The sequence below is a fragment of the Schistocerca americana genome, chromosome 1 (genome assembly GCF_021461395.2).
Source record: "Schistocerca americana isolate TAMUIC-IGC-003095 chromosome 1, iqSchAmer2.1, whole genome shotgun sequence".
Classification (NCBI taxonomy): Eukaryota; Metazoa; Arthropoda; class Insecta; order Orthoptera; family Acrididae; genus Schistocerca; species Schistocerca americana.
The window spans coordinates 347,472,105-347,492,902 of NC_060119.1; the positions used below are offsets into that span (position 1 = coordinate 347,472,105).

Here is a 20,798-nt window from a genome sequence, read left to right on the forward strand (position 1 = left end):
TTGCCAGTCTGCTCATCAATGCCACTGCTTGCTGTGTACAGAGGTTTGGGATCATATCCTTAGAAGAGTCCCAAGATGGATACCAGACGTCACCAGAACTGCCCGGAGATGATAAACATTTACAGCTCATGGCACCATGCTGATATATCACAGCTTTCAGCTACGCCCACATTTAGCACAGCCCTCAGACTTTTAACCTTTTGGATTACTGATGAAATATGATGTGCCTTTGTGGACTCAAACAAATCTAGCAATGTTTTTAATGTTGCCAATACTTTTCAAGATTTCATAAATACATATAATTTCTTGTACATATATGTTCTATAGTGCAGGACTTGTTCAAAATTAAGTATTTTTCATTACTGCTTTATTGTAAACATTTTTAGAAATATTTCTAAATTTATGTATTGTACAGGGAGGTTTTAATTAAACTTTCACCAATTGACAAACATGGTTGTAGAACAATGAAACTTTATGGAAACATTTGTAAGGACATGCAGAAGAGAAATAATGAATAAACCATTGAAAGAATCACATTTTCATATAAGAGGGTAACATTTGTTAATTGTATATCATGTTTACATTACAGGTTACAATGTTGCTCTATGTGAGGACCATCTCCATCCACACTGCACTAGAGATTGCTCTACTGCTGCCCAAAACGATGATGGACCATGGAATGTTCAGCTGTCATGACACAGCTCATACACTGCTTGAAGATACCACATTGATCCAGCATTCTAAGTCACAGTAACTTCTTCAACATTATTTATTTATCGTATGGCAATACATATACAAAACTACTACATGTCAACATTTAAACACTGCTCTCCAGCATAAAATAACGCAAATGACAACAGCTATACACAGATATCAAGATTTGTTATGTATTTTATCACATCATTCGTTGCTATCAGCAAATCTGTGAAATGACCTTTACAGGCACCTGTGTGACACGTCAATACGACATGAGCAATTATCATTCCCCACTACAGTCACACAATGATGATGATTTGCCTCAGTCATAGAGAGTGTCTGCGCATCTGCCATGGTCCGTTCGGACTTAGTTCGGGGTAGTTCAAACAGCCCGAGCCTTATTGAATCCAGAGGGTTTCTTTGGATGCAAGGCAATTTCAGGCATTGTGGAGGACAGTTCTGTTTCCAGCAGTACTTCCTTTCATCAATGGTATTGAATTCAGTTTCCATGAGAGTCCTGGCTGTTACAAGAGTGGATGTCTTGGGCTTTGTCTCAGTCTTTCTTGTTCTGCACATAATACACTGTTCAATATTGGGAGGTCACTGTTTTCAGCAATCTTCTGGTATTCGCTGCAGTTGAGCGCTCTTCCGCCTGATATCAGGTGGTAGAATGTGGCTCAAGACAGCTAACCGGTATGTGGGAGTCAATTGTATTGACCTACTAACAATATGTATAGTCTCATTAAAGTGTATGTCTATCTTTTTTACGTGTGGACTACTATGGCAGACAAGCGCACAATACTCTGCTGCTGACGATACCTAACGAGTGCTGCAGAGCTTATGGTGAAAGTTGTTTTGGCTTTTGAGCTCAGCGGAAGTTTGTGTCAAGTGCTCCTTCAAAGACAGTGTCCTATTTATTGTGATCCCAAGGTATTTTGGATGCTAAAGAACGGTCACTTCAAGGCAAATATCTAAAACCAAGAAGATGACACACCCAGATAATACAGGACTTATAATCTCAAAGATCTGCTGCCTATAATGGATTTGTCTTCTTCAACAATTTGTGGTGCAATTGGCTGTTGGCCTCTCCCAGGAGCAATTATTAAATCGCCAGTTAATTCGGACTCCCATGTTCTTCAGTCCCACTGTGGAAAGAGGACCTCTCCTTAATTAATCAATAACTCACAAAGAGCAGCAGCATCACCGCCATTGTTAAAAAAAGAAAATACAGCTTTACAAGTAAAGCCCACTCCACCTTGTCCAGAACCATGTTAACTGTCTGTAACTGTAATGCACAATGATGCTTGCTTGTGTCTCAACCCTACATCACCGTAGCAATACCAACAACTAACTGTACGTCAGGACACACATTACTAACAATGCATATCCTGTAGCACATGCAGCACACCATCTGAACATATTCCTATTAAATGTGAGTACCCATACAGTACATAGTTTTCCATCTACACTGGCTCAAGTAGCGAAAGTTTAATTATATCCATACTGTATATTAACATTGTTGGTGAGATGGCAATTAAATCAATAAAAACGCTTAATAATGTCAGCATTTTTAATGATATTTACAAATCATGTACTACATGACTATTTTAGGTTATATTGTTTTGTAAATTTTGTTAGTGCAGTAGCATTCTGATTCAATGAAGATACTTCTCCCCATACCTGATGCCTCTCCTCCTCCCTCTTCCCACTCCAATTTAGGTTGATTTCTTCTACAAAGAATCAAGAATGCTCTATGTTATTGGCTCTAACCTGTCTGAATTACATTTGCTTTGTGACTTTCCCAGTATTCTCCTCCCTGTCCTCCCTTCATCACCTTTCCATCAGCCCTCATATAAATTACGTGATTTATTTATACACTTCTGGCTATTGTTTTATCTTTATACGCACTTGCTCCTATTATCCTTACATTTTTTCTAATATTATTTTTGTTATTAATTTGTCCATTCATTTTTAATGTGCACTTTTTAACACAACCAACCATACAAATATGCAACCTGGTGACAGACTTTGGTAGTTAGTTTTTGAAATGGCAGTCCGCCATCAGTTGAGCAGTAGTGTTGAGAATGTAATTATATGACAACTATGTATTAAGGCATGTAAATGATACGTAAACTTCAATGTGAATGTTTCTAAAAGCATCAGAAAATATAATTTTTAATAACTAGTGATATGTTGATATTAGCGAGCTAATAAAGCAATGACGTACTCGGAAGTATCAAGTGATTACAATGTGTCCTTATTTTCCATGTAATAAAGTATGTGTGGCACTACAGAGGGTGTAATAGCTCCTGTATTCATTGACCAGCCTTTTGATGGTAATCACTCTGAAAATACATATCTGAATGATTGACAATAACCTCAACTGCAACTGGAGCTGTCACGTTCATTAAATCATGAGTGGAGATCAACTTATCAGTACCATTTCCTACTATGGAGACACTGGACCAACATGGTATAGATGGAAACAATGCAGGTTCAAACAAAGAAAATAACAACTAGAAACATAATTTTAAAACATGAAGAGGATCAACTTTAACACTCAGCTATTCTAAAATATTGTTTCCAAATCAGCAAGCAGGATAAAGAAAACAGATGGAACAAAGCAAAAGCTTGGTTTTCCTAAATCAACCTCTTATCGTAAAGTAAAAGCGAAAGAAAATGTATTACAGGAAACTGACAATTAAAAATCATCAGTTATTCAGATGTTAACAAGAGATTAAACTGTGTTTAAGGTGGCAGAGCAAAGATTATAGCTATCAACACTAAGAACTTGGCATACAGAATACAACAAAATTTGATAAGTAAAAATGAAATGCATGAGACGTTTCTGCGATGAATGAACAAACGCTGATTAATGTAAAAAGTAAAATAAGGAGGAAGGTAAAATAGGTAGGCACTTAAGAACACCACCACCAGTTTCAGGGAAAGGGGGGAATGTGGGAATAGGAAAAGATAAAGTAGAATAACATGCTAATTGTATAAGCAAGCCTAAGGTGTGCTGTAGGAGACAAAAATTAAATGGTCCACTTGTGAGGAATAGAAGACCAGAAAGGGGCAACAAGAGAGGTAGCAGAGACAAATATGTAATGCAAATCTTACTTTTCATCTGAACGACTGGGATTGTTCATGGTCACAAAGTAATACTCAGATTATGTGAGTTGTTAGATAATTTGCCTTCAAGCTATACAATATTACAATGCAGAATGCTCATAGCTTCTAAATGAGGAACTTTTGACTTCAAAAACTAATATGGCCATGCTTCTTTCCAATTTTCCGTACGACCATGCTTCTTTCCTATTTTCAGTTCCTCATTAATTGTAATTTTAGTAGTAGCCATTTCTCAGTGACCTATTTTTTATCATGGATGCAACAGGCAGAGCTAATAATATTAAACTTCTCACAACTGACCAGCAGCTGTAGAAGATTAGCGATGACTACATTCCCAGATCAATGAAGAGTCACAATATGAGTTGCTATGTGATGAATTAGTTAAAACTGACTACAGCAATAAAAGTTTATGATTGGAACTGAAAATAAATCTGTTTATATCTAGGTAAAGGGGGGGGGGGGGGGGGGGCAAGGCTGGTATGGTCTTGAGGAATCTGGCTCCTGCTGGAGGATAAGTCTATTAAAACCTTGAGAAATGTCTCTTCAATTTGCAATTTCTAACTGCATGGCATTCCGGCCCAAGATGCTGGAGTTGGCGGTCGTCTGTGCGTTAGGTGTGCTTGCTTGTGTGTGTGTAAATGATGTGTGTATCTCTCTTTTACTAATGAAGGCTGTGGCTGAAAGCTTTATGTAAGAGTTTTTTAATTGTGCCTGTCTGCAACTTGATGTGTCTTGTTTATGGTAAGTAGCAATCAGTCTTTTCCTACATCATTGAATTTACAAAAGTAGATAGACAAAAGTAAATCTGACCACTTGCTAATAAGAGGAGACTTGAATGGAAGTATGGGGGACACACCAAGACTTGGAATTGGAGGAACATACAGAGAGCACATACAATAAATAATGATGATGGACAGGAACTAAATCATTTTGCAACTTTCATTCAACAATATGAAAATTACCAACACATTCTTTAGGAAAAAAGACATTTATAAATATACAAGGAGTGCAAGAGGTCATGGGTCTTTTATTGATAATTGTATATTAAACTGAAAAGTTAGATCACTTGTGCAAGATCTAAGAGTCCACCAAAGAGCACACAATATTAATTCAGACCACTATTTTGTTATAGTAAAAACAAACCTGTCAACCAGACAGAAGAAACAAGTATGTAAATTACACAACATCAAAGGAGGAGTATCTGTTATAAGATAACAGTATAAAATGTAAGTACCAACAATAAATTGCACAATATCTACATAACAAAATTACACAAAATAATGTAAACACAGAATGGGAAATATCAAGTCATGCATTAACAGAACAGCAATGGAAGGTATACAGGAAAAGAACAAATCCCCAAAAAAAGAAATGTTTCAGAATACGGAATGATGAAATAGAGAATACAATTAAAGAAAAACTAAAAGCTTACCTAATGAATCTACATGATGAGACACAACCAATACATGCAGAAAAATGCAACTTCACCAAAAATAGGAATGAAGAAAGCTCATCAAGAATAATAGGACCAATTTAATTCAACAACAGAAAATTATGTGCATGGCAGACAAGAGATGCCCTATAAACTCATCAAATGACTTAACAAGCAAGAAAGGGATGCTACAAGAATAAGTGTCAAAGATAAAGGGACTTGGATACAATACTACGAAGAACTGTGGACTCGAAAAGATGACAAAGTTGAAGATATAACAACTTCAAAGGACAGATGGGACCAGGGGGATGACATCATACTAGATGTGACACAGGAAGTCCTTAGACAGTTGAAAAACAGAAAAGCTGCAGGATATGATGGAGTCAACTTAGAACTCCTTAAATACAGAGAATTCATATTATGAATGAGGCTCTTGAATGAATGCTGAGACATGAGGGTGGCACTTGAATCTTGGAAGACAGTGGAGGTGACACCATTCTACAAAAAAGCAGGAAGAAATGTCTCTGAGAACCAAAGAAGAATAAAACCTACTCAATGCTTCTTACGAACTCCAAGCTAGAATTATTAACAATACGTAGCTGACACCCTCCTCATGGAGGAACAAAATGGCTACAGAAAGGGATGTATGACAAACAGAGAGACATTGTACTTTTACATGTAGAGCATGGGAAGTTTTTAGTGAGGTTGCATTTGATTATGATCCATTAAGTGACTATGTTAATCACTGAACAGTCATCTTAAGGGAACAGATCAAAAATATAGGCAATGTAATGCATTGAAATGGAAAGAAGAAACTGTTGGTATATGCGGCTTTTGTGGCACTCTCACTTTCAGTAGTCTGTGAGCCAGTAAAACCTCCGAAAACTGTATTTCTGTACAAATGTAATGAACCGAGGCATTTTTTAAACGTAGTTAGAAAATATAATGCATGCTTTCATATTTGAGATATGACAAAGTAATAGAAACACATTCATTATCTACTTACATAGCTGCACTGGATACTTTTTATACATACACACACACATCTCTACAACACTATACGAACAGACATTTGCAAATCACTAGCTTGCTTACTCGCCATCACTCATCATAATAACACTACTGATATGCAAGCACAGCCCCGGGTAACAGCTAATATATACATCACAAAGCTAATAAGCTATACAAACAAGTACCTAAGAAATCTAAAAAGAGTGTAAAGAATGAGTCTCTGAAGTACAGTGTGTTACAATGAGATTCAACACTGCACCCTGGAAGACCACACTTTTTGTCTCACCTGGTTTTAACCCAGCCACAAATTCTAGGAGCACCTTGATTCACCAAGTCTTACTCATTCAGTACAAACAAAGCCATTAGACAGTCTTCATTTAACATTAACTTTCTTCAGATACACTTTATAGCAGTGGTTGTCAAACTTTTTTGCTCAAGGGCCAAACCTGACATTTTAAGGCAACCCTTGGACATATGTACAGATCTTATAATTAATTGATAACTTCTGTAAATTGGTATGTTATGAGCCCGCAACAGACCAGCTATAGTAATGGCGTGATAAGATGGCCGCTTAAGTACTGACCAGTAAAAGTCGGCGCCATTCAGTACACTTTCTGTTGACTCTTCTGTTTAAGATTGCAGCCACCCTACATGATCCCAGATTTGTGACACTGTAATTGACTGATGCAGTACTGTTTTATTCTCTTTGTGAGTGGATTATTAACTGGTTAATAACAGTAACTGTACTTATACTTAAATGCATTATGCAATATGAGACACCAGTGGTTAGCAGATTGGACTCGCACTCGGAAGGATCACGGTTCAAACCCCTGTCTGGCCTTCACATGAAGTTTTTCCAAGACTTCTCTAAACTGCTTGTGGCAAATGCCATTTGGTTCCTGTGAAATGGCATGGCCAATATCCTTCCCCATCCTTCCTTAATTTGAGCTTACCCTCTGTCTCTAATGACCCTGACGTCATCAGTATGTTAATCTCTAATCTTTTTCCTTAATATGATACATGATTAAAAATGTTTGCTAAATGTTTTGAATATCACTTTTCTGCTTCTCAATGCACTGTATTACAACAGCCTCCATTTAATTTCACATTCACTGCTACAAACAAAGATGATCATAATAAGCATTCTTGAGTCCCTGCTACTTTAGTGTCAAAATTTATACCATCACATCTGATTTGTCAGAACTTGCAATAAACGAGAAAGCATTCCCTCTTACAGATCCTCTAAGCTGGCAGTGGCAGTGCTACTATCCCCTCTACTCCTGAGGCAAGATGCCAACTTCACTTAGTTCACTTCCAATTTCACCAACATCAATTAAAATTATGCATATCTAGACATTACTGTCTCTGTTAGTATTTTCGTTTGTTACTGAACAGGAAAACTATAATTTTAAGATGATCTTTTACTTGATGTTTTTGGATTTGGCTGTTAGCTGCTTGATGTATATTTTTATAAAACATGACTGAGGGCCGCATAAATACTCAATTTGGGCCCACTCCTCTATGGCACAACACATCCTCAAACAGTTGACAGCAAATTACATACTGTTAGTGCTTCGACAGTTATATACTACGAGAGATGCAATATTTATTTTCTCATTAAGAAAGACATAATTTGACAATACTACAGATACACAAGAAATACTTGAGCAGTTCATTTATAAAAGCAGTTTATTTGTTGTATTTTTCATTGTCTTCATAAAAAATTTCAGAAAACCAATTTTAGGTACTACAAGCTACACCCCAAGGCAACTGATATGGTTACACTTTTTCACACATTGAAATCCAAAATAATTCTGTTTCAAATAATTCATTGAAATTTACAGTAGAGTTTTCACAGAAGCATCATTTTTTATTTCCGTACTTCTCATTAGTAACTCCAGTTATGCCTTTTTAGCTCTTCATCAGAATATATTCTATCACAGAAATATATTCGTCTTAATCGGCAATTTGAATGTATCTGAATCCTTACAGTTTCCTTATAGCTTGTTCCAAATGCTTTTTGTGTGAATTCAGCTAGATTTATTTGTATTATATTCCAGCCATCCTCCAGTAACAATGGAACACTGCAAGTATGCGGTCTTACTGAAGTACCAGAACGAGAGTTGCTTGCACAAAATTGTCGGCGAATATTTCTGTCGTCTAAGACCTATAATAATATAAAAATTTGTTAAACAGGTATAACTTTAACTGATGGGGTCATGCTAACATAGAAGATTAATATGCAAATACACATTGTGTGGGACTGAATACAAACCAATTGCTATAAAAGTCAGGGAAAATAAAAGTAGCAGAGGTAACAGACTCAGAAACACACTAAGAAAGACGAAACCTTTGACTCTGTCAGAAAGTTTATATCAAGTTCAGAGTCTATCTACCAGGTCCTCTTCTTCTACCACTTTTATAAATGCAATAGAACAGCGAGCAGTTAATATACATAGCAATAAACTGTAGAGCATCTTGTAGAGTATGCAATGAAGTGTGGATTGTGTGCAGCGTATTTATTTGGGGAAAATAGCACACACAGGAAGCAAGACAATATAAATGAGAAAATATAAACGACTGTACAAATAAGGAAAAGACACCCTAAACCCTGTATCAGGAAAGGCAAAAAACTGCATGATGAAAATTAAATGTAACTGTGAAGACTGTTTAGTTAAAACAGACATTATTTGTTGAAGTTACCAGTATTAGCAGTAATGTCTTAAAGACGGCTGTAGTTTGAGGAATGTTAAAGTCTGTGGTGTACAGAAATGCAAGATCAATGTTCTAAGATCATGTTGCAGATCACTGAATGAGACCACACCTGATAAACAGTCAAAAATCTTCACAAAACTTCGGTTCATGTCTCATGCTGCATATCAAAAACAAGATGAGAGAATCACAAGAAGTAATGAGGGAAGCCTAATAAAAACTGTTGTATGCATCAGTGAGAAGTTCTCACGTTATTCAAAATGGTAATTAGAACAGTGTGGTCCCCGATTCCCAGACTGCTGAGTCCTCTAGCAAAAACATAGCTGCACTGATGTTTTCAACTTCTGGAAACAGTACATTAAGAAACAAGGAGGTGATCAGTTGAAAACCAGTATCACTTTGGCCATGTCATACATTGGCTATTATGACCCAGGACTGGGAAGATGGACAATCCCACCCAAAAACAAGAGCATTCACAAATTTTCAGGTCAGAAAAAGCATGCAGTTTGGTACAAAACTTATTATTCAGCAATTAATGAAAAATTACTCCCAAAAAATGAAAGCTCTTGGCAGCAAGCAGAATCTCTTCCATTACAATCTATGGCCTCAAAAGGTGACAAGTGTCATGAGCTTTTAGGTAAACAAGTACATTGTTATAGCCCCTACCTACAATAAGCCCTGGTGATGTCACATTTATTTTATTTTATTCTTCTCTCTCTGATTTTCCAGATGTCAAAAATGAACTCAAAGCATGATAATATGACTACTGATGTAGTACAGTGGAAGTCTTAAATGTGGGTTTTGAACTGAGTGAAAAGATAGGACTAGTGTGTATCTATTAATGGTAACTACACTCCTGGAAATGGAAAAAGGAACACATTGACACCGGTGTGTCAGACCCACCATACTTGCTCCGGACACTGCGAGAGGTCTGTACAAGCAATGATCACACGCACGGCACAGCGGACACACCAGGAACCGCGGTGTTGGCCGTCGAATGGCGCTAGCTGCGCAGCATTTGTGCACCGCCGCCGTCAGTGTCAGCCAGTTTGCCGTGGCATACGGAGCTCCATCGCAGTCTTTAACACTGGTAGCATGCCGCGACAGCGTGGACGTGAGCCGTATGTGCAGTTGACGGACTTTGAGCGAGGGCGTATAGTGGGCATGCGGGAGGCCGGGTGGACGTACCGCCGAATTGCTCAACACGTGGGGCGTGAGGTCTCCACAGTACATCGATGTTGTCGCCAGTGGTCGGCGGAAGGTGCACGTGCCCGTCGACCTGGGACCGGACCGCAGCGACGCACGGATGCACGTCAAGACCGTAGGATCCTACGCAGTGCCGTAGGGGACCGCACCGCCACTTCCCAGCAAATTAGGGACACTGTTGCTCCTGGGGTATCGGCGAGGACCATTCGCAACTGTCTCCATGAAGCTGGGCTACAGTCCCGCACACCGTTAGGCCGTCTTCCGCTCACGCCCCAACATCGTGCAGCCCGCCTCCAGTGGTGTCGCGACAGGCGTGAATGGAGGGACGAATGGAGACATGTCGTCTTCAGCGATGAGAGTCGCTTCTGCCTTGGTGCCAATGATGGTCGTATGCGTGTTTGGCGCCGTGCAGGTGAGCGCCACAATCAGGACTGCATACGACCGAGGCACACAGGGCCAACACCCAGCATCATGGTGTGGGGAGCGATCTCCTACACTGGCCGTACACCACTGGTGATCGTCGAGGGGACACTGAATAGTGCACGGTACATCCAAACCGTCATCGGACCCATCGTTCTACCATTCCTAGACCGGCAAGGGAACTTGCTGTTCCAACAGGACAATGCACGTCCGCATGTATCCCGTGCCACCCAACGTGCTCTAGAAGGTGTAAGTCAACTACCCTGGCCAGCAAGATCTCCGGATCTGTCCCCCATTGAGCATGTTTGGGACTGGATGAAGCGTCGTCTCACGCGGTCTGCACGTCCAGCACGAACGCTGGTCCAACTGAGGCGCCAGGTGGAAATGGCATGGCAAGCCGTTCCACAGGACTACATCCAGCATCTCTACGATCGTCTCCATGGGAGAATAGCAGCCTGCATTGCTGCGAAAGGTGGATATACACTGTACTAGTGCCGACATTGTGCATGCTCTGCTGCCTGTGTCTATGTGCCTGTGGTTCTGTCAGTGTGATCATGTGATGTATCTGACCCCAGGAATGTGTCAATAAAGTTTCCCCTTCCTGGGACAATGAATTCACGGTGTTCTTATTTCAATTTCCAGGAGCGTATATTGAAAGTGGAAAAAGCCGGTTTTATATAATTTTTTGATTGATGCAGTTTTTACAGCACTGCATTCAGTTTTATATATATTTTATAACCATAATATGATCTGCAATTTGTAAGAATCATATTATACAGTACAAATGACAAGTATGCAGGATATGGATCAAAGAGGAAAGCACAGACTGAGGAGGATTTTAATGATATACACTGAGGCGACAGAAGTCATGGAATTGTGTGTGATATGCACACTTGCAGATGTTGCTAGTATCACGTACACAGTGCATCAGTGGAGCTGTCACCTGTTCTCAGGTGATATATGTGAAAAGGTTTCTGACATAATTATGGATGCATGATGGGAATTAAGAGCCAGGCAGCAGTAGCCGACCGTGACAGACGCAGCAACAGGGAAGTAACCGCTTTTGTGTAATTTACAAGTTCCTAACCAGGAGCGAATTTTATTGTCTCACCTGTGTGCTTTAATAGTTTAGTTTCTTGAGTTTCTGTGTGTAAATTTAATATCTATAGCCACAGTTGTCGCATTTTCGTTTGCTTTGGAAAGTAAACCAGTTTTGTGAGATGTTACAAGTTCCTAATCAGGGGCAAATTATTTAGTTTCACCTGAGTGCTACCAGACACATTTCATGTGTTTCCGTCAGGGTCTAGAGTAGAGTTGCGCAGCGCATGCCGATAGTCCATTTATCTCAAAGTTTAGTTTTTCATGGTCTTTTGGTATGGACAGGGACTGCGATTGTTGTGTGTGGATGTGAGCCGAGTTGGTGACACTTCGCTCTCAGCTTCAGGCTGTGATGGCTTCAGTTACACAGTTTGAGGTTGCAGAGGATGGGCACCACTGTTGTGGGCCGACCGTGGGGATCCAATGGACGTCGAGCATGTCAGAGTCCTCCAATCGGTCCTCACCGGTGGCCAACCCTGTTACTCCTCACACTGAGGCTGACCCTTCACCTGTGGTCGAGTGGGAGGTCACCCCGGGGTGAAGCAGGCGGCGAAAGACTTCCCAGGTGGCCGCACATAAAGCCTCCCCAGTTTGTCTGACACACAGGTTCTAGGTGCTGTCTGTGGTTGACACTGTCACTGAGCCAGATGCTGTTGCCTGTCCTGTTTCAGAGGAAACCACTCAGCCTGCAAGATCCGGGCAATTGCAGAGGATGGGATTATTGGTACTTGGAAGCTCCAACGTTAGGTGCATTATGGGGGCCCTTAGGGACTTGGCTGACAAGAAGGGTAAGAAAACCAATGTGCACTCCGTATGTGTACCAGGTGGAGTCATTCCAGGTGTGGAGAGGGTCCTCCCAGATGCCATGAAGAGCACAGGATGCAGCCAGATGGTTGCTCATGTCGGTACCAATGATGTATGTCACTTTGGATCAGAAAAGATTCTCTCTGGATTCGAGCGGCTAACAGAAGTGGTAAAGGCTGCCAGTCATGCTTGCAAGATGATAGCAGAGCTGACCATTTGTAGTTTAGTCGACAGGACCGATTGCGGACCTCTGGCACAGAACCGAGTGGAGGGTCTGAATCAGAGGCTCAGACGGTTCTGCAACCGTGTAGGCTGCAGATTCCTCGACTTGTGCCAAAGGGTGGTTGGGTTTCGGGTTCCACTGAATAGGTCTGGTATCCACTATACGCAGGAGGCGGCTACACAGGTAGCAGGGGCTGTGTGGCATGGACTGGACGGTTTTTTAGGTTAGAGGCTCTTGGGAAAACACAAGAGGGGCTTCAGTCACAAAGGGCGCAGGCTAAACACAGGAAGAACATCGATACACGAACCATTGGTATAACAGTTGTAAATTGTCATAGATGTGTTGGGAAAGTACCAGAGCTCCAAGCGCTAATAGAAAGCAAATTGTTATAGGCACTGAAAGTTGGCTAAAGTCAGATATAAGCTCAGCCAAAATTTTTGCGAAGAACCTAATGGTGTTCCGAAAGGATAGGCTAAACACGGTTGGTGGTGGCATGTTTGTTGCTCTCAGAATTAGTTTATCTTGACGCAAAATTGAAGTAGATACTTTCTGTGAGTTAGTATGGGCAGAGGTCATTGTTGGCAATCAGAATAAAATAATTATTGGGCCCTTTTACTGACCTCCCAATTCAGATGATACAGTTGCTGAATGGTTAAAAGAAAACTTGAGTTTGATTTCAAACACGTACCCGATTCATACGATAATAGTTGGTGGTGACTTTAATTTACCCTCAATATGTTGGCAAAAATACATGTTTAATTCTGGAGGTACGCATAAAATATCATCCGAAATTGTGCTAAATGCATTCTCTGAAAATTATTTCGAGCAGTTAGTTCATGAGCCCATGCGAATAGTAAACGGTTGTGAAAACACACTTGACCTCTTAGCAACAAATAATCCTATCGGCAGCAATTGAGAGATTAACACCAAATAAATTAACAAACAATGGAGCTGATCCTCATTGGAACACAAAATGGGTTAGAACACTGTTGCAGAAACAACAAAACAAACATGCCAAATTTAAACAGACGCAAAATCCCCAAGATTGGCGATCTTTTACAGAAGCTCGAAATTTAGCACGGACTTCAATGCGAGATGCCTATAACAGTTTCCACAATGAAACTTTGTCTCGAAACCTGGCAGAAAATCCTAAGAGATTCTGGTTGTATGTGAAGTATGTTAGCAGCAAGAAACAATCAATGCATTCTCTGCGCGATAGCAATGGAAATACTATCAAAGACAGCGCTGCCAAAGCAGAGTTACTAAGCACAGCCTGCGGAAATGCCTTCACAAAAGAAGACGAAGTAAATATTCCAGAATTCGAATCGAGAACAGCTGCCAACATGAGTAACGTAGAAGTAAATATCCTCAGAGTAGTGAAGCAACTTAAATCACTTAATAAAATCAAGTCTTCTGGTCCAGACTGTATGCCAATTAGGTTCCTTTCAGAGTATGCTGATGCATTAGCTCCATACTTAACAATCATATACAACCATTCGCTCGACGAAAGATCCGTACCCAAAGACTGGAAAGTTGCAAAGGTCACACCAATATTCAAGAAAGGTAGTAGGAGTAATCCATTAAATTACAGGCTCATTTCGTTAACGTCGATATGCACCAGGATTTTAGAACATTTATTGTGTTCGGACATTATGAATTACCTCGAAGAAAATGGTCTATTGACATACAGTCAACAAGGGTTTAGAAAACATCGTTCCTGTGAAACACAACTATCTCTTTATTCACATGAAGCGCCGAGTGCTATTGACAAAGGATTTCAGATCGATTCCGTATTTCTAGATTTCCGGAAGGCTTTTGACACTGTACCACACAAGCGGCTCGTAGTGAAATTGCGTGCTTATGGAATATCGTCTCAGTTATGTGACTGGATTTGTGATTTCCTGTGAGAGAGGTCACAGTTCGTAGTAACTGATGGAAAGTCATCGAGTACAACAGAAGTGATTTCTGGCATTCCCCAAGGTAGTGTTATAGGCCCTTTGCTGCTCCTTATCTATATAAACGATTTTGGAGACAATCTGAGCAGCCATCTTCCGTTGTCTCAGATGACGCTGTCGTTTATCAACTAACAAAGTCATCAGAAGATCAAAACAAACTGCAAAACGATTTAGAAAAGATATCTGAATGGTGCAAAACGTGGCAGTTGACCCTCAATAATGAAAAGTGTGAGGTCATCCACAGAGTGTTAATAGTAACTCGTTAAACTTCAGTTACACGATACATCAGTCTAATCTAAAAAGCGTAAATTCAACTAAATACTCAGATATTACATTTACGAACAACTTAAATTACAAGGAACAATGTTGGGGAGAAGGCTAACCAAAGACTGTGTTTTATTGGCAGGGCACTTAGAAAATGTAACAGACCTACTACGCTTGTCCGTCCTCTTTTAGGATACTGCTGCATGGTGAGGGACCCTTACCAGATAGGACTGATGGAGTACATCGAAAAAGTTCAAAGAAAGGCAGCATGTTTTGTATTATCGCGAAATATGGGAGAGAGTGTCACAGAAATTATACAGGATTTGGGCTGGAAATCATTAAACATTTTGTAGACACTTCCGCGCCCTATACGTGATTGGAATAATAGAAAATTGTGGAGATGGTTCGATGAACCCTCTGCCAGCCACTCGAATGTGATTTGCAGAGTATCTGGGTAGATGTAGATGTAAGTGACTCTGAATACACAATGGCAGGTAGAGCTAGGCGCATGGGGCATTCCATTTTGGAAATAGTTATGGAATTGAATGTTCCGTGATCCACAGTGTCAAGAGTGTGTCAAGAATAACAAATTTCAGCTATTACCTCTCACCACGTAAAACGGAATGGCCAATGGCCTTCGCTGTACACTGAGAGCAGTGGCATTGGCGAAGAGCTGTCAGTGCTAACAGACAAGCAACAATCTGCGGAATAACCACAGAAATCAATGTGAGATGTACGATGAACATATCCGTTAGGTGAAATTTGGTGTTAACAGGCTATGGCAGCAGATGTCCAATGAGAGTGCCTTTGCTAACAGCGTGACATCACCTGCAGTAAGCCACATCGAGCTGCTGCACTACGCTGGGCAGGAGGAGGTCTGACATGATGTCAGAATGTATCCCGTGACTTTGTCACCTCAATGTAGGTGGAAAAAAACTATAGAAAAAGGAAAGGAATAAAAATTCAGGGAGAAGGGGAACAAATTACAATATATTATAAGAAATTATCAAATAGAAGAGCAGCTGATGGAATAACGAAGAATGGTTACAAAGGCAGTTGCAGGAAACAGCAGGGGAGAACTGTGGAGAGAAGAGAAAGTCATCGACTCAAAACGGCTGTCTTGCCTTAATTTTCAATATATCTTTGTTTGTTTTCCTTTCACCTTTACAGTTCTCTCCTACAGTATTTTTGTCTCCCTTTTTTGTGTTTGAATCCTCTCTCCACCAACATCTGTCACCCATCTTGATAATCTCTTAAATTTTTATTACAAAGGTTGCCGCAGAAATTTCATTAGTGTATGTAGGAATAGCTCTGCCACTTCATGTGCAACTTTAACCACTCAATCTGAAATGATGATGAAACTCAAATGGTGGGTATTACCGATAGCACACTCTCAATCATTCATTCACTGACTGCATCCAGTGTTTTGTACTCTACATAAATAAGCACTAAAAATAGGAAAAAACAATGGAAGTGGCCTGTCATGGTTTTGTGGTATGATTTGGAAACAAAGATTGATGCATTTTCACTGCAAAAAAGAAACCAAACAATGGAAGGTATAAACAAAGCTGAGGTGTTGGATGATCAATAAGCACATAAACAAGACTGACCAAATAATCACATATTAAATAAAGTATCCAAACAAACGACCTACCAACGCCAAGAAAAGAAACATGAACAATAACAACTGCCATATATGCAATGTTTCCTTTAAAAACAACAGAGAAAAATTACCTACAATTTGCTTGTTACATATAAAACGATTTTTGTTGGATCTTGTTTAATTATATTTGACTGAACTTCCAATTTTGTAAGCATGGATATTATTCATATTCTGTTTCTATTTGTAACTTGCTTCATTTGAATATTTATTCTCATTTTTTATCTAAAGATTTTGGCAATTTACTATCAAAACTCTATAATCTGAATAAAGATTTAATGTATTCTTTTCTGCATTTCATTTTCCTACTACTTTTCTTTATTTATTACATTCTACTTTCTCCTGCCAAAGGAGTGGATAAAAAATGTTTCAAAATCAACTTTTTTTATATCCATTGGCACTATGACAGCAATTGTCATACTTGCTCTTTGCTCCTATGTTCAGTGTTACCATATGTTTTTTATTTTACAGACACAGTTTCAGATGAACAGCATAAAATCAAGGGAAATGATAATATGAACACTGAAGTCATAATGAAAAGGCATACAAATGCAACCAATGTAACTACATGTGGCCTACTTTGTAACATGTTATGTTTATACACAAAAATTCCCCCCCCCCCCTCCCCCCACCCCTTGAAGCAAGGACTTCACTCAAGTTATGTGGGTTGCAGTCTCAACAACACAGATAGTTATAGTGTGGGTGCACCCACATCGGAGGTGTAGCTGAGGAGAACGCCAAACTGGAGAAAACGCCAAACTGGAGAACGCCAAACTGTCATATATGGTTTCTGAAGACGGACAGCAGCCTTTTCAGCAGTACGAGGGTATTCATTCTGCAAGAGTGACTGATCTGGTCTTGTAACAGACTACATCACTTTGATATGCTGAGACTTTGAACAGCTGAAAGCAAGATAAAACTATACTTTTGCATGGCCTTTCAATTAATTTCTGATCTGCTTGCACACTGCTAATTCAGTTTCCTTTTTGAGAATATTTAAGTGATTATTATATAATGTTCTGAGTTGCAGGATGCCAGATTTGTTTTTCCTGACAAATGCATGCTTGTGGGTAGTCCCTGCCTGGAGATCCAAATGGGGGCTATTTACCTACAGAATATTATGCCTCAGAGGATGCCACCAGCATTAAGCCTTATAGTAGGGCTGTAGTAGAGTTGCGCATCCTCAGGAATATTATGATTGTAGTAGCAGTGGCAGGAAGCACTGTAGTTATGGTAAGGTGAGTAAAGTTTGGTGACAAGGGAAGCAAAAGGAAAACCACTGATACTACTTGCAATGATGATGAGGTTGTTTGCATTCAAAGGATAATTCTTATCATACACTTACTAGGAAAGAGGTAAACAATAAAACATCTGGCCAATAAAGGAAATCCTCCATAAATGGTGATGAAAATTTGAGAGAAATATCAGAAAGGATTTCTGCCAATACATCATAATTAGCAAACAAATTTTGGGTGAGTGCATTTTATGTGGCAACAGTTTTGCATGGCCTTTCAGTTAATTTATGACCTGCCTGCACACTGCTAATTCTGTTTCCTTTTTGAGGAGATTTAAATGATGATTATATAATGTTTTGAGTTATATTTTTCAGACATGGCCCACTCTATGATGCTTTTGTCCAACAACTTTCCAATTTGCAAGAGTTACTTGTGGCACAGCTGGCCAAACTAGTGGCTGAGAAGTAACATGGTCATGAACTATTCAAGGTGCTGTCACCATTATTTCCAGCATTTGACTGAAAACTTGAAGCCCCAGAACAAATTACACCGACAGACTGTAATGACATTTCACAACATGTCACGTATCACGTGATGTTGAGCACAAAGTTTTCCTTATTGCTGATGCCAGAACTGATGTCTTTCCGTTCATCAAAAAACTCTGCCTGAAGTTGATCCAATCCTACTCAGAAATTAAAGATAAAGTGGAAGAATATTTTGAGGCTCAAGTAACTGTTGCAGCTACAGGCATAACTTTTTTCATGTTTTAAGAAATCAAATAAAGGTTACAAAGAGTAGTTAGCACAAATACAGGGCTTAACTGGAGGTAGCAAGTTTCTATGTGAAACAGCAACTGTAAAAAGTCGTATGCACATACTCTCATTCATGCACTCTCCAAACACTATATTAAAGAAAGAACTGCTTAGCTTAACTAATCCATCTTTGCCAGACTGTCTGTCACTAGGTTACAACATGAGGAGGTGAAGATATCTGTTGATGTGCTCCAGGGCATGATAATACACGTTTATGTGGCAGAGGTAGCAGGCATGGCCTAGCATTCAGAGTGGCTGAAAGTACAAGTCACAAAGCATGCAAAGACCACGACAGAATCTATGTTCTGTAAATGGATTACTTAGTACTAAATTGAAGTCTTGTGTACAAGAGAGAACATTGTTTCTTTTGAAACACATACTGTAATTACTGTCACGAGTCATCCACATAAAATGTTGATAACTCCAGCTGATGCATCAGACTACTCAACTGGCACTATTAGGTTGCATCGACAACATATTTTGAACAATCACTTGCAATTATTTTTGCAGTTAAAAAGCTTCATGAATCTACCTACAGCAGTAAACTCATGCTTCTCATGGCTATCTTTCAACCAAATATTGCTGTTTCTTCCAGGACATGTCAATGATTGCAGTTCTGGGTGCCATTTTTGTCCAATTATGACTCTGAAATAATTTTCAGGTCCATAGCATAATATGTGAACGCATATTTGCTTTCACCACTGCCAATTGGGCACGATAAAAATTTCGATTCTTTTGCAGATGCATGTTTTTCACTATATTTAATCAGTCAAGACAATCTGGAAAAATTTCCTTTGGAGTCTAATTTAATGGCAAAGCTTGTATCAAAGGATCCAGTTTGATCTAAGATTACCAGTGCATTCTGAGTGGCCTACAAACAGAAAGCTGACCAATCAACCTGAAATTAAAGTGTACTGACACAGAACATGCTCTCCTAGTGTAAAAAGGTGTTATTCTGGAACATTCAGAATTTGGTAAGACACAAGCAATGTTCCCGAGGTACTTAAATCCAAAGTATTGCAAATGTTACATCAATATGACATGGGCATGGTATGTACCAAACACACTGCCTGAGAGTATTGCTACTGGAAAAATATAGATAAAGACACAGAAATAATGCTCGCTAAATGCCACCAATCAGCTCCTCCTCGACAACATTTTCCTTGGTCACAGGCATCAGAACCCAGGTCAGGTTTGCATGTCAACTTTGCTGGTCCATTTATAGGAAGCTACTGGCTTACCAATATTCATGAATTTTCAGATTTCCTTTTGTGATCCAAATATCACTGATTATTCTATGAAAATAATTCAGGCTTTGTCTAATATTTTCTCCTCTGAAGGTTTGCCAACAGCAATAGTTACTGACAATGTCGCTCAATTTTCTTCTCAAGAGTTCAAACTTTGTGTGAAAGGAATGGCATTTCATACTTTAAACCTCACCATTTTACTCAGAAGCCAATGAACTTGTAGAAAAATCTGTATAGATGTTAAAGTCAGATGTGACAAAGTTCACTTAGTATAGTAAGGCTAAAGCTTCACTAATATTTCTTTCTCAGGACAGGGCCACTTCACATGATGCAAAATGTCCAAGCAAATGATACATCAGGGACCACATTGTACTTTAATGTGCTCATGCCTCCATAGTCTGAGCATCAACAATGGTCAACAAAACAGGTTTTTTTAAAAAAAAATACATGAACTGGTACTCATGACTATGTATAAGTCTAGAAAGAAACCGTGCCAACCAATGTCATATAGCAGCTCGGCAATGTTCTGTATAAAACAGAAACTACTCTGGTGTCACAATGTGCTATAGCAATCAGATGTGAGTGCAACGCAAGTGTTGGGATAAGGGCGATTGGTTAGGTTGAAGTTCACAAGTTAGTGTGGCACAGGGAAGTGTTGAAAATACCATGCGAAATTACATGAGGGAGGAAATGTGACCAGCAGGAATAATTATTATTATCATTATCAGCTGGAAGAATCTGAGGCATGAGATGCTGCACTACCAATTCAAATCACCATATAGCTGTGTGTGGTGCACAGACGGGACTGCTGCTTTGATGTGTCTCAGATGTTGGAATATGTGGGATTTGGAAGGCGACCGAAAAAAAAAAAAACCACATGAAAGAAGAGTAAGA

The 20,798-nt window shown here is 39.5% G+C and overlaps 2 protein-coding genes across 4 annotated transcripts in view; one reads left to right on the forward strand and one right to left on the reverse strand.

Moving 5' to 3' along the window:
- LOC124599373 (maternal effect protein staufen-like) overlaps window positions 1–2,940 on the forward strand; it is a 253,006-nt gene extending 250,066 nt beyond the window's left edge. The window contains exon 13 of the transcript XR_006978568.1: window positions 590–2,940. The gene's annotated coding sequence lies outside the window, so the exon portion shown is untranslated. The remainder of the gene's footprint in view (window positions 1–589) is intronic.
- LOC124599429 (cilia- and flagella-associated protein 20) overlaps window positions 1–20,798 on the reverse strand; it is a 65,829-nt gene that overhangs the window by 12,916 nt on the left and 32,115 nt on the right. Inside the window, exon 2 of one of the 3 annotated variants that reach the window (XM_047136077.1) lies at window positions 5–139. The exons of 1 other annotated variant lie outside the window; for it this stretch is intronic. In XM_047136077.1, the coding sequence (XP_046992033.1) occupies window positions 5–139 (135 nt within the window). Of the gene's footprint in view, window positions 1–4; window positions 140–8,054; window positions 8,436–20,798 lie in introns of those variants that run through there. One more of the 3 variants, XM_047136079.1, reaches the window with a different exon arrangement.